At 52.1% G+C, this 12,651-nt stretch overlaps 2 protein-coding genes across 3 annotated transcripts; one reads left to right on the forward strand and one right to left on the reverse strand.

Moving 5' to 3' along the window:
• Positions 1-621: 621 nt before the first annotated feature.
• PSME3 (proteasome activator subunit 3) lies at positions 622-7,457 on the reverse strand. The gene is made up of 11 exons (XM_064733782.1): positions 7,326-7,457; positions 6,763-6,795; positions 6,404-6,466; positions 5,885-5,989; positions 5,546-5,594; positions 4,850-4,962; positions 4,340-4,408; positions 4,062-4,129; positions 2,972-3,026; positions 2,710-2,796; positions 622-2,319 (listed from the first exon to the last, which is right to left on the reverse strand). The coding sequence occupies exons 1-11, from the start codon at positions 7,365-7,367 to the stop codon at positions 2,239-2,241; spliced, it is 765 nt and encodes a 254-aa protein (XP_064589852.1). The 5' UTR covers positions 7,368-7,457; the 3' UTR covers positions 622-2,238.
• Positions 7,431-12,631, forward strand: BECN1 (beclin 1). 2 transcript variants are annotated; one of them, XM_064733755.1, is made up of 11 exons: positions 7,431-7,758; positions 7,839-7,906; positions 7,988-8,046; positions 8,779-8,869; positions 9,126-9,262; positions 10,088-10,282; positions 10,450-10,596; positions 11,063-11,212; positions 11,311-11,371; positions 11,821-11,963; positions 12,241-12,631. In XM_064733755.1, the coding sequence occupies exons 1-11, from the start codon at positions 7,443-7,445 to the stop codon at positions 12,407-12,409; spliced, it is 1,536 nt and encodes a 511-aa protein (XP_064589825.1). In that variant the 5' UTR covers positions 7,431-7,442; the 3' UTR covers positions 12,410-12,631. The 2 variants fall into 2 exon arrangements, with proteins under 2 accessions (XP_064589825.1, XP_064589824.1); XM_064733754.1 differs by having other exon boundaries at positions 7,839-8,046.
• The last annotated feature ends 20 nt before the right edge of the window (positions 12,632-12,651 follow it).

Below are 12,651 nucleotides of genomic sequence, written 5' to 3' on the forward strand. Positions count from 1 at the left end.
AGCCAGAGCCCGTCTGGAGCTGCTCCCAGGGCAGTCACAGCCTCTGCTGGGCAGCAACGGGCACAGCCCCAAACAGGCAGCAAACCCTGCACCCTCTGCTGGCTCACAGGGGCTGCAGCCCTGCAGGACACTCAGGAAAGCTTTGAGTGCCCCTGGAGAGCCCTCTGTGCCCCAGCAGGAAGGCAGGAACAGGATGGTGCCCAGAAGAGCAGAGGGCACTGTGGCTGGGGCCTCTCCTCGGGTACCACACACAGGGAGCAGCCAGGAGCAAGAGATGTGTGCCCACAGAGACACCCAGGACAGCCAAGAGACACCTGCCCAAAAGACAGAGAAACCCTGGAGCAACTGCAGGCTCAGAGAAACACCACATCTGTTTGAACTGGGACAGCCCAAGGCCCACACTGGGCTGAGATGGGACAGAATCCATCAAACCCAAGCCCATGGGTAAAATCATGCCCAGTGTGAGGCATGCTGATGGAACCTACACAGCAGATTAGTTTATAACAAAGAGGAATGAGGAGAATGAAGGGAAGGAGCAACTGAAGGTGAGAAAGGCAGAACCAGAACTGGACACTAAACCTGCATGGCCTAAGAGCCCAGCATCACACACAGGGGGCTGCCTTGAAAGAATTCCAAGTACCTCATTTTAATTTCTTGACATGGTAGAAGTTTACATAGGTTCATCTGGCAAAGAAAGCCGAACAAATTAAAAGGAATCAATACAAAGAAACACAAGGGGAAGTGCTGCTCCCAGACAGCAGCTCAACACAGTTGGTTTGTTACTGAATATTTATTAGCGGGAAGACTAAGAGTTGACTTAACTACAAACAACAACAGAAGAGTCTATAGCAAGGGCCAGCAGCCCCCCACACTCTGGGCAAATCCCTGGGAAACCAGCAAGAGACAACATGGCTCTTAGATGTGGAAGCAGAAAAAAAAATAAAACAAACTAAAAACAAAGTAAAAAAAAAATAATAAGGGAAGAAAGTTCATTCCATTTGTCACTGTTGTTACAATGAGATTAACACAACTCTTAAGGCTACTGCACAATAAGAATATACAGGTGTAACAGCGAGACCTGGGAAACAGCAAGGTTCCTGAAACAAATGATTTAACGTTCCCTGATTAAGGGACTTAAGTAGAAATACTATAAATAAGAAAATTTTGAAGCCTGCAGCGTTATGGGCCCACTTGCCACACACAAAAACTGACGCAGTACAACCAGTCATTTCCAAGGGGGTTTGTAATGGACCACGAAATGTTCTGGCAGCTCGGAGGAGTCACGAGGCACAGGAGTGTGCCCTTTGCAGGGGAAAGACTGCAAGGTCTGCAAGGTACAGGTGGGCATCAGCCACCCTCACCGTCAAGCACCAGCTGTGGCAGCCAGCCTGCCCTGCCCAGGCACCAGGAAGCACTGCCAGGGACAGGGGGACTCAGTCTGATCACATGCACAGAGATATTTTAGGACTTTAGCATCAGATCTCCAGCCCCTCCCTTCCCTCAGCCCAGGCAAAAGCAGCCCATGCTGAAGGGGCAACTGGGATGTATGTGAAGGAACATTGGTTTTAGCCAAGAAAGTGGCTCTAGTCAAATGGCAGAAGCCACCTGAGCTCATGACAGCCAGGACAGCACCAGCTCTAGTTCCAAGCATTTGCCTCATGCTCTGCACTGATCCAGGCAGGAGTGGTGAGGCAGAGACCTGTGGGGGAGGCTGAAAGGGAGTGCAGATGGCTCAGTGGCACCAGAGCACAGCTGCCAAGGGGCAGGGGCCCTGGTCAGTGCAGAGCTGGTGGCACAGGGGCCTGGCCACAGCCAGCAGTGGGGACAGAGCTGCCCTGCTGTGGCACTGCCAGGCTGCCCTTGTGCTGGGCTCTTTGCCCTGTTCCAGAGACCCCAGAGCAGCCACCAGACAAGAGATGGGACAGGACAAGGGCTTGGTCTATAGTGTTGTTCCCACTCAGGTAGGAAGCAAGGCATGAAGGAATGTCCCTGCCTGGCTGCAGCAGCCTCTGGGGCCTCCAGTGCAGCATGGCCTCTACTACCAGTGACTAGAGGAAGAGGGAGAGCTCCTGAGACCTGAACAAAACCAATCACAAAACTAGGCAAGAATTTCTTTAGAGTTTAACTAAGAATGCAATACTATTTCCAGCCAGTTTCCCATCTCGATAGTCACGTAACAAACCAAGGCAATGACGGTCTTTAGTTGACTGAACAGTTCTCAAGTTCAAACGTTGACACTTAATAGAGGGTCTCAGCATTGCTGCTCCGAGGCCTCTTGATCTTCTCAATGTTTTTAAGGATCATGTCATGCAAAGTGACCTGCAAAAAGGAAGAACAGGACTCAGACAGGAAGGCAGCCAGCCAGTTTTCACCCTAAGCACTGACTGCCACAGCAGCACCACCCTCAACCCTTCTGTGCAACCACACACCTGGGTAAGATAAGCCAGACCTTACAAAAGCCAGTATATAAAATACCAAAAACATTCATTCAGAAACCCTTGGATTGGCTTGTACTGTATGAAGAGCTGAGGATCAGATTCCCACAGAGGGAGCACAAATATTTTGCATTATGGCCCTGGAAACACCTGCACCTCTGGGAGATGGTGGAGAAACACCTCACTGGAGGCAAAGTGGGAAGCAGGCAGGCCCAGGGGGAAAGGGGAGAGGAGCAGCAGCAGGAGCACAGTGGGGCTGTGTGCTTTCACTCACATATTGATTTCTCAGCTCTGAAATGATGAGGCGCAGACTAATGTACTCCTTCTCGTCGATCTCCGTCACGGTGCGCCGATAATCCTCCTGTGGGGCACACACAGCTCAGCCCAGCCCAGCCCCCCACAGAGCCCCCCAACCTCAGCTCAATCCCCACACGATTGCCCCTTTTCCCCCAGCACCCTCAGCTCAGAAAGGACAGCGACAAAGAGCTCAGAGTCCCAGCATCAACGTGGAAATCTGCACGGGCCCACTGACTTACCACATGAGGGTACTTGGCTATTTTGGAAACCAACTTTGCTCTTGTGATATAGTATCTGGCAGGGAAAGAGAGAATGAAGCTCAGATAAATAACCAGGATTATTTTCAGGTCCAAACTGCTCTGTAACAACACCTGGAGGACCTTTCCTAAAAACATTATTCTTCCAAGGAGATCCCAATAAAGCTATTTTAGAAACCAACTTTGCTCTTGTGATATAGTATCTGGCAGGGAAAGAGAGAGATTAAAGCTCAGATAAACAGCACAAGGATTATTTTCAGGTCCAAGCTGCCCTGCACAACAGCTGGAGGACCCTTCCCAAAACATTCTTTTCCAAGGAGATCCCAGAAAAAATCCCAATAAAGCTATTTTGGAAACCAATTTTGTTCTTGTGATATAGTATCTGGCAGGGAAAGAGAGATATTAAAGCTCAGATAAATAATCAAGATTACTTTCAGGTCCAAGCTGCCCTCTAACAACAGCTGGAAGACCTTTCTCAAAAACATTATTCTCCCAAGGAGATAACAAAAAAGATCCAAATAAAGCTATTTTGGAAACCAACTTTGCTCTTGTGATATAGTATCTGGCAGGGAAAGAGAGAGATTAAAGCTCAGATAAACAGCACAAGGATTATTTTCAGGTCCAAGCTGCCCCGCACAACAGCTGGAGGACCTTTCCCAAAAATACTCCTCTTCCAAGGAGATTCCAAAAAAGATCCCAATAAAGCTATTTTGGAAACCAATTTTGTTCTTGTGATATAGTATCTGGCAGGAAAAAAAAGATATTAAAGCTCAGATAAACAACACCAGGATTATTTTCAGGTCCAAGCTGCCCTCTAACAACAGCTGGAAGACCTTTCTCAAAAACATTCTTCTTCCAAGGAGATCCCAATAAAGCTATTTTGGAAACCAACTTTGCTCTTGTGATATAGTATCTGGCAGGGAAAGTGAGAGATTAAAGCTCAGATAAACAGCACAAGGATTATTTTCAGGTAGGTCCAAGCTACCCTGTAAGAACAGCTGGAGGACCTTTCCCAAAATCATTCCTCTTCTAAGGAGATTCCCAAAGAAGAAGTCTGTTCTTGCATGCCCACCTAGAAATCTGGTCCAGGTAAGATGCTGCCTCACTCTCCACAGTCCTAAGCTCAGCAACTGTTTCTTCCTGCAGGGGAGACAAGGAAAGTTAGCTCCAGTAGGCTGCAGCTGGCCTTCAGGGCTCAGGAAGCATTGTCTCAGCAGAACCACATCAAGTTCAGGTTTGGGAATTAAAATCTAAGCCAACCCCATGACTGCAGCTGCTGGACATCATGAACTGAAGGATTCAGAGGAAGCTCAGAGATAAAAACCCCTGGAGCACAGAGCAGTGCCTTACCTGAATAGAAACACCAAAGTTGTTCCCATCCTCTATCCTGGGAATGAGAAGCTGCACCCACATTTTGACCTGCAGTGGAGAGATCACAGCACTGACCAAAGCCAAAGATTTCTCTCAGGAATATCAGCAAGAGCTCCCAGGACCCTGCCTTTGCAACAGAGCTCATGATCAGCTGCTGCAGGGCCCTTATGAGCCTGTAACACTTCCAGGATCATTTCCCACATGGCTGGGATGCCATGCCAGCCAGCACAGGCCCAGCTTCCCATGGAGAGCTCTCCTCACCATGCCACAGGAGTCTGTGCTGAAGGGCAAGGCAAAGCCTCATGAGGACTGATATCAGACATCCTTCTCCTTCAGGTGAAGCACAGAGCTCCCCAAGGCCCTGCCAGACAGGACAAAGCCCTGCCTTTCCTCATCTGCAGCACAGAGGGACCTGCTCCTCCCACAGCTCCACCCCTGCAGGAGTAACACGGTAACACAACCCCCTGCCTGCCCCTGCTCCAGGCTCACCGTATTGCACTTCTCAATGAGCAGCCTGATCTCTGGTTTCACTTTCTCTATGATGTCCACCAGCTGCTGGTTGCTCTTCAGCATCCCATTGGGCATCACAAACACTTTGGTACCTGTGGCACAGACAAACCCTCAGTGTCAGGGGCTCACAGGAGCAGCTGCAGCAGGGATGGACTGAGGGGACACCTGAGCCTCACTCAGCTCCCAGCAAGGCCAGAAAGGGGCTGAGCCAGGCTGTGGCCACCTGTGGGGAAGGGGAAAGGGACATGGGACAAGCAGTGACCACCAGGGGAGGAAACAACACAGAGCAGGATGAGATTGAAGAGCTCGAGGATGCTGAGCACAAAGGGTTCTCCTTGGTGCACATGTACAAGAAGTTTGTGTCTCAGCTTAATGCAAAGCCTGGAATGTTCTTCCAGACAAAGAGAGGAACTGCACAGATCCTCAGAACCAGGAGATAGCTGCCTCTGTCAGCAGGGCCAGACCCAGCCAAGCACTACTTATGTCTATCAGAGAAGCACTAATTATGCTTCTAGGAGCTGGAAGCTGACTCCTCCACATCAAAACATCTGTAGGTCAGGCTCTGGCCTGCACGAGCAGCAGCTGCTGGCAGGGCAGGGCAAGTGGGGCTTGCACAATCTGCATCTCCAAGGCTCAGGGGGCAGGCAGCAATACAGGGGACTTGGGGAGTCTTACCCTGAAAGGTCTCGTCGTGGTCTTCCAGCTTCCTCTTTTTCATATTTGGCTAAAATATACAAAATGTTTTACTCACAAACTAGCTGTAAGCTGTAGGAATGTTGCAAAAGGGGAAAAAAAAAGGAAAACTTAGAGCTCTGCCATGTTCCTGTTTTCTAAACACTCTTCCTTAAATCCCAGGAAGAGCTGCAGAGCTGTGTTACCTCCAGGCTTGAGAGATCAATCTCTAACAGCCTCTGGGCCAAGGCCTGGTGTTAAATAAGAATATCCCACCCCAGCAGAGAGCAAACCATGCAGTTTGAACAGGAGCTGGGAGCACAGCCAGCACAGTAACCTTACCCCATCCAGTCCATCGTGGCTGTTGGTGAGAAGAATTGGGTCAGGCACTGGGAGGTTCATGTCCGAATGGATCTGAGTCAGATCATGAATATTCAGGATGGGTTCCTGCAAAATAAAGCAGAGTTGTTACCTGATCACGAGCTAACAAATTCTGCCACACCAAACACAACAAGAAAAAAGATTCAGGCCTCCTTCTTGTCCAAAGTTAGGATGAATGAAGAGAAAAAGTCTGGAAATAGACTGTGGAGCCCCCACACCCTGAGTGCCAGGCCATGGTGTCCCTGTGAGAGCCCAGCACTGCCAGGGACAGCCCAGTGGGGAGGAAAATAAATGTGAGACATCACACAAAGCAAACTGCACAAGGCAGCACCCCTCCAGAGCCAACAGCACTGCAGCTGCTGCCTCGTGTCCCTGCAGCAAGGTGAGATGCTCAGAAGAGAGAGAGAGAGACACCTGCCACAAGGCTTTCAAAATGTAGCTGCAGGTGGAAAAGGATACAAAGCACAAGGCACACCCTACCTTAAGGAATCCATCGAGTTCTAACAGCTTCTTTGGGAAAAAGTTTGCTACGAGGTCCTCAGCCTGAGAGAGAAAAGAAGAGCAAACAGTGATGTGGGAGAAGCCACGTGGCTCCCACCAGCAGGGAAATCATCTGTGCACCAGCAGGAAACAAAGAGAACCCAGTGCTTCCTGCTGCCAACACCAGACAAAGCCCAGGTGGGAAGGAGCCCAAGAGGCTCAGGAGGTTCACAGCAGTGCTGAGGGCATCGGTTGGGTGCTGCCGAGCTTCCAGGGCAGGCTCAGCCCACAGCCGAGTGTGTCACAAAGATAAGGGCAAAAAAAAAAAAACCCATTGCTGCTGGGCCCGTGGCACTCACCTCACTCGTGATCCGCTCCCTGAAGGAGTCAACCTACAGAAGCAAACAGGGACAGTCAGGGTGGCTCCCAACAGCCGGGGCGGCCGCGCTGAGCCCCGCACGACCCTCCCGGCTCGGCTCCCGCTCTCCCGGGGGACCGGGAGGAGCCCGCCAGCACCGAGCGGGGCTGCCCGGGGCGGCTCCATCCGCCCCCCATGACCCCGGGCGCTGCGGGGAGCCGGGAACCGGGAGGGAAGATGCTCGGACCCTCCGGGCCGCCCCCCGGGGCAGCCGGGCCCGGCTCGGGGGCGGCCGCAGCCCAGCCCCGGCCGCATCCCCGCCCCCCGGCGCTGCAGGGCCGGGCGGGGGTGGAGACACCGGGGGCTCATCGGGGCGGGCGGGCCGCGCTCGGCGGCCGGGCTGGAACGGCCGAGAGGCGCCGTGGGGCGGCCCCAAGCCCGCCCCGCCCCGGGCCGGGCCGGCGGCGGCAGAGCTCGGTGCGGGCCGGCGGGGCGGAGGCGGCGGCCGAGCGGGGCCGGAGCGGGGCCGGGCGGGGCGGGGCGAGCGGCGGGGCCGGGGCGCACCTTGAGCTTCACCTCCGGGTCCACCTTGAGCAGCGAGGCCATGGCGGGTCCGGTCTCGGGGCCGCTCCGCTTCCCCGGGGCCCACACCGGAAATGACCTCACGCCGCGCGCCCGCCAATGCCGCGCGCGCCCGCCGCCCGCGTGACCGGCCCCTACCGCGCACGCGCGCCGCCGAGTCCCGGCCGCTCCAGCGCCGCCCGGGGCGGGGACACCGAAAATGGCGGCGCCGGGACTGCGCCCCCGCCTGCGTCACGTCCGGCGCGCGGCGATGGCGGGGCGCGCGCGGGCGGCGCGATGGAGGCAGCGCGGGCGGGCGGCGGCGGCACCGGCGGCACGGCGCACGTCAGCTTCGTGTGCCAGCGCTGCTGCCAGCCGCTCAAGCTCGACACCTCCTTCAAGGTGCTCGACCGCCTCACCATCCAGGAGCTCACCGGTACCGGGCGCCGTGGGGTGGGGTGGGCGGCCGGGGCTCGGGCCTAGGCCTGGGCCTGGCTGACGCCGTCTCTCCCACAGCCCCGCTGGTGAGCGCCGCCCCGGCCAGGCCCGGGGACCTGCACGAGGAGGAGAGCGCCCTCACGGAGGTACGGCGGGGCCGGCGGTGGGGAGCGGCGGCAGCGGCAGCTCCCCCGGGCCTGCCGGTAACGGGGTTTCCTTGCCTCCAGGAAGCTTTCGTGGAGAACCGGCAGGATGGCGTGTCCAGGAGGTTCATCCCGCCTGCCAGGTACAGCCACAGCCCCGCCAGCTGGGAGCCTGGGGCAGCGCCTCAGAAATGTCCCCTCACGGGGCTGGGTCACACTGAACAGCTCCTGTGAGCCCCCAGAGCTTCCCCTGCAGGATCCCTATGGCTGGGTCACACTGAACAGCTCCTGTGAGCCCTCAGAGCTTCCCCTGCGGGATCCCCCTGGCTGGGTCACACTGAACAGCTCCTGTGAGCCCTCAGAGCTTCCCCTGCAGGATCCCTATGGCTCGGTCACAAATGGCTCCTGTGAGCCCTCAGAGCTTCCCCTGCGGGATCCCGGGGCTGCCTCACACTGAACAGCTCCTGTGAGCCCTCAGAGCTTCCCCTGCAGGATCCCTATGGCTCGGTCACAAATGGCTCCTGTGAGCCCTCAGAGCTTCCCCTGCGGGATCCCCCTGGCTGGGTCACACTGAACAGCTCCTGTGAGCCCTCAGAGCTTCCCCTGCGGGATCTCTGGGGCTGGGTCACACTGAACAGCTCCTGTGAGCCCCCAGAGCTTCCCCTGCAGGATCCCCCTGGCCCTCGGGCTCCTTTTCAGTTTGAACACAGAACTGCACCATCCTTGTTGCACTGTGGGTCAACACAAAGCCAACTGAGCCCCCAAAACACGGGTTGCCCCATCCTCCTGCTCTCCCTTTGCCCTGAGCCAGCCCCAGGTTGTGGTTTGGTGCTGGAGCTGCCTCCCCTCAGCACTTACAACATGTTCTTTCCAAGGATGATGTCAACAGAAAGTGCCAACAGCTTCACGCTGATCGGAGAGGCCTCGGATGGTGGCACCATGGAAAACCTCAGCAGGAGACTGAAGGCAAGTGGGTCACGAGCTGGCAGACTCAGATCCTTGGGAGCAGAGCTTCAGTTTTTCCTGATGCTCTGCAAAACTAAACTGCAAAGTTTCCCATAGCATTTGTCTTCTAGGGGCTTGGTTGGTGAGTAGTTGAGCAGAGGTGGATTATTTTAATGAGTATTTGGCCTGCAAAGAGGATTCCTGCTAATTGAAGCTGCTGAAAAGCAGCAGGAGCTGCTTGAGGTTTCACTTGCACTGATGTGAGCCCTTCCTCCAGGTCACTGGAGACCTCTTTGACATCATGTCTGGGCAGACAGACGTGGATCATCCCCTGTGTGAGGAGTGCACAGACACTCTGCTGGACCAGCTGGACACACAGCTCAACATCACAGAGAACGAGTGCCAGAACTACAAGTGAGTGATGCAGAGCTGACAGAGCTGCTGTGGCTTGAGGCACAATCAGTGTGGATGATTTATTAAAAAACATGGATATTGATCTAGTACTGATATCCAACTGTGACAGACAAAAACTCTCTAACAGAGTTAGAAAGTGTGTGTTTATTGTGAGATAACTCCCAAACACCACAATTTACAGGTGATTACAGAGCCCTTTTATCTATACAAATATTGAATACCCAAAATACAAATACATATTCATAACTTTGGTACATCCCAGTCCCTGCTCTGTATGGTAATTAGTTCAAAAGCCATTAAGCATGAATAGTTTGTTCCTTGAAATGGGTTGAGGGTCCCAAAGTGAGGAAGTAAATGAAGTCTTCCTCATTCTGACCTTTCTACCTTTTCAATGCATATATGACAAATGAACCCTTGGTAGAACTCCCATTCCTCATCTTCAATTGGTTTCAGAACAGAGGAGGCCCAAAATTGTCTTATGTTCCTAAAAATAATTGTGTTATGTTCCTAAAAACAATTGTCTTATGTTCTTAAAAGCTATTTATCAGTTTCTATACTCTTCATTATAAACCCAGCTAAACAAACATTCTGTTGACAATCAATTATTAGTTAACTACTAACTCTTAACTTCATCAAGGCCTATCCATTTATTTTCATTAACTCCAATAAAGTTTATCTCTAACTAAAATCTTAGCTCCTCTAAAATCTCTAAATTCCTTAAAGTTTCTGTCTCATGGAGAGCTCAGGATTGCCAAGAGCTGCAGGGGCTGCCAGTGCAGGACTTCCCAGGATACCTGTCCTGGCAATCCTGATGTTCTCCTCTAGGAGATGCCTGGAGATTCTGGAGCAGATGAACGAGGATGACAAAGAGAAGCTGCAGACAGAGCTGAAGGAGCTGGCACTGGAGGAGGAGCGGCTGATCCAGGAGCTGGAGGATGTGGAGAAGAACCGCAAGATTGTGGCTGAGGACTTTGAGAAAGTCAGGGCAGAGGCTGAGAGGCTGGAGCAGGAGGAGGCTCAGTGAGTGGCAGGGCTTGGAGGCAAAAAATAAATGAGAAATTTGTAAATGTGCCCAAATGCCAGTGGCTCACTCTGTGCACAAAAAGAGAGACCAAACTGGCCTGCAGAGCTGTCACTCTGAGGTAGAAGCCTGCACTGAGCACTTCTTGTCCTGTTTGTGCTCAAAGGTACCAGAAGGAATACTGTGAGTTCAAGAGGCAGCAGCTGGAGCTGGATGATGAGCTGAAGAGTGTGGACAACCAAATGCGCTATGCCCAGATGCAGCTGGATAAACTAAAGAAAACCAACGTGTTCAATGCTACCTTTCACATCTGGTAATGTGGACATTGGAATATTATATCCATTTTCTTGGAATCTGCAGTGTGAAGGTTTTTAGGTCGCTGTGTTTGATAGGAAAGGTGCAAGCCAGCTCACAGTTACCTCCCAGCAAAGCAATGAATGCCATGTTCCAGGCATGGCAGCTGAGGAAAGTGGGAAATGGCTCCTTCACCAGTCCCAGAAACACTTTGGAACCCCTGTGCCAGCCAGCAGTGACACTGGCATTGGGGTTCACAGAGCAGGCAGCTTGGAGAGGCTGGCTGGGGGTTTTTGTTGTGTTTTTATGACAAAAAGAGAATGAGTGTTTGGTGTTTACACACACTTGTTAAGAATAGCCCCAACCCTCCTTGTGCTTGGCTGGCACTGTGTGTGCTGTGCTCTTAGGACACAGCCCCTATTTGGTTATCAGGCCATGAGCTTTTCCCAGCCTAGCACATTTATTTATAATTCTCCTTATCACAGGCACAGTGGGCAGTTTGGCACAATAAATAACTTCAGGCTTGGCCGCCTCCCCAGCGTTCCTGTGGAGTGGAACGAGATCAACGCTGCCTGGGGGCAGACTGTGCTGCTGCTGCATGCCCTGGCCAACAAAATGGGCCTGAAGTTCCAGAGGTACCTGCAAAACCACCCACAGGTCATTGATGGCCCAGAGGAGGACAGGCAGACTCAGGTGCCAGTGAATTCTGTGAATTCTGTCTCCTTTTTTTCAGATACCGCCTTGTCCCCTATGGCAACCACTCCTATTTGGAGTCCCTCACAGACAAATCCAAGGTAAGGGATCCTGTACAAAGCATGGGACATTGATCTTGAGTGCCAGAGCCCTGGTCACACTGGGGATGCAGGAAAGGCTTGGTCTCTGTGCATTTGGAGTCCAGCAAAGGTGGCTGCCCCAGCTCCTCCAGCATGGTGACATCTCACATCCTGTATGAAGCCACTGGTGCTGCCAGCCAGCAGTAGAACTGTTGAATGACACACCTGGCCAGAGGCAGAGGCATGTTTTGGGGTGATTGGCAGGTAGATTGCATGATTTGGGGTTGGGGGAAGTCAGGAAAATATGCCTGCACGTGGTAGGCACTTGCACGAAACCAAGTCACACTTCCTGTGCCACAAGCCATTTCTCAGCATCCCATGACAAATGTAAGCCTTACATGAGGTTAAAAAGCTGCAGTGACCATATCAAAAAAAGTGCTTGGTGTTCCTGATACAAATCTCTTCTCCAGGAGCTTCCCCTGTACTGCTCTGGAGGCCTGAGGTTCTTCTGGGACAATAAGTTTGATCACGCCATGGTGGCATTCCTGGACTGTGTGCAGCAGTTCAAAGAGGAAGTGGAGAAAGGTGAAACTCGCTTCTGTTTGCCTTACAGGTGAGTGTTGCCACAAAACTCAAATTCAGCCCTGTGTGCTCTCCCTAGCATCGTTTCAGCCCTGATTTTTCAGAAATCATCTGCAATTCTTTATGATGTGTTTGATAGTTTCATTGAAACTTAAAGCTAACCCCTTGGGTGGAGTCCTGAGGCTTGTTCAGATCTTTTTAAAAACAAGATAGTGTTATTGTCAGATTTAAAATGTAGTGCTTGGTGTCATACTGAGGTTAAATATTTGCAGTAGGAATACACTAATTAAAGCTTGTGTGTGATACAGGATGGACGTGGAGAAAGGAAAGATTGAAGACACAGGTGGCAGTGGTGGCTCTTACTCAATTAAAACACAATTTAACTCTGAAGAGCAGTGGACAAAAGCACTAAAATTCATGTTAACTAACCTGAAATGGGGCCTGGCCTGGGTCTCCTCCCAATTCTATAACAAGTAACTGTGATCAGAACTGGGCCTGGCAGCCATGGAGTGTCTGCATTGTGTTGGAGAAAGGCAAATGAAGATATATCTTAATATTAACCAGTACAAAATGTTTACAATACCAAAAATCCACAAGACACTTTATTTACAATGCCATTATTACAAGTAGTTTGTAGAAAAGCAATATGCAAAATTGTATTGTTGAGTTGAACAGAATAAAACCCAGTTATTAAATGGACTCTAAACTGTTATTTTTGG

This window comes from Zonotrichia leucophrys, chromosome 27 (genome assembly GCF_028769735.1).
Source record: "Zonotrichia leucophrys gambelii isolate GWCS_2022_RI chromosome 27, RI_Zleu_2.0, whole genome shotgun sequence".
Lineage (NCBI taxonomy): Eukaryota > Metazoa > Chordata > Aves > Passeriformes > Passerellidae > Zonotrichia > Zonotrichia leucophrys.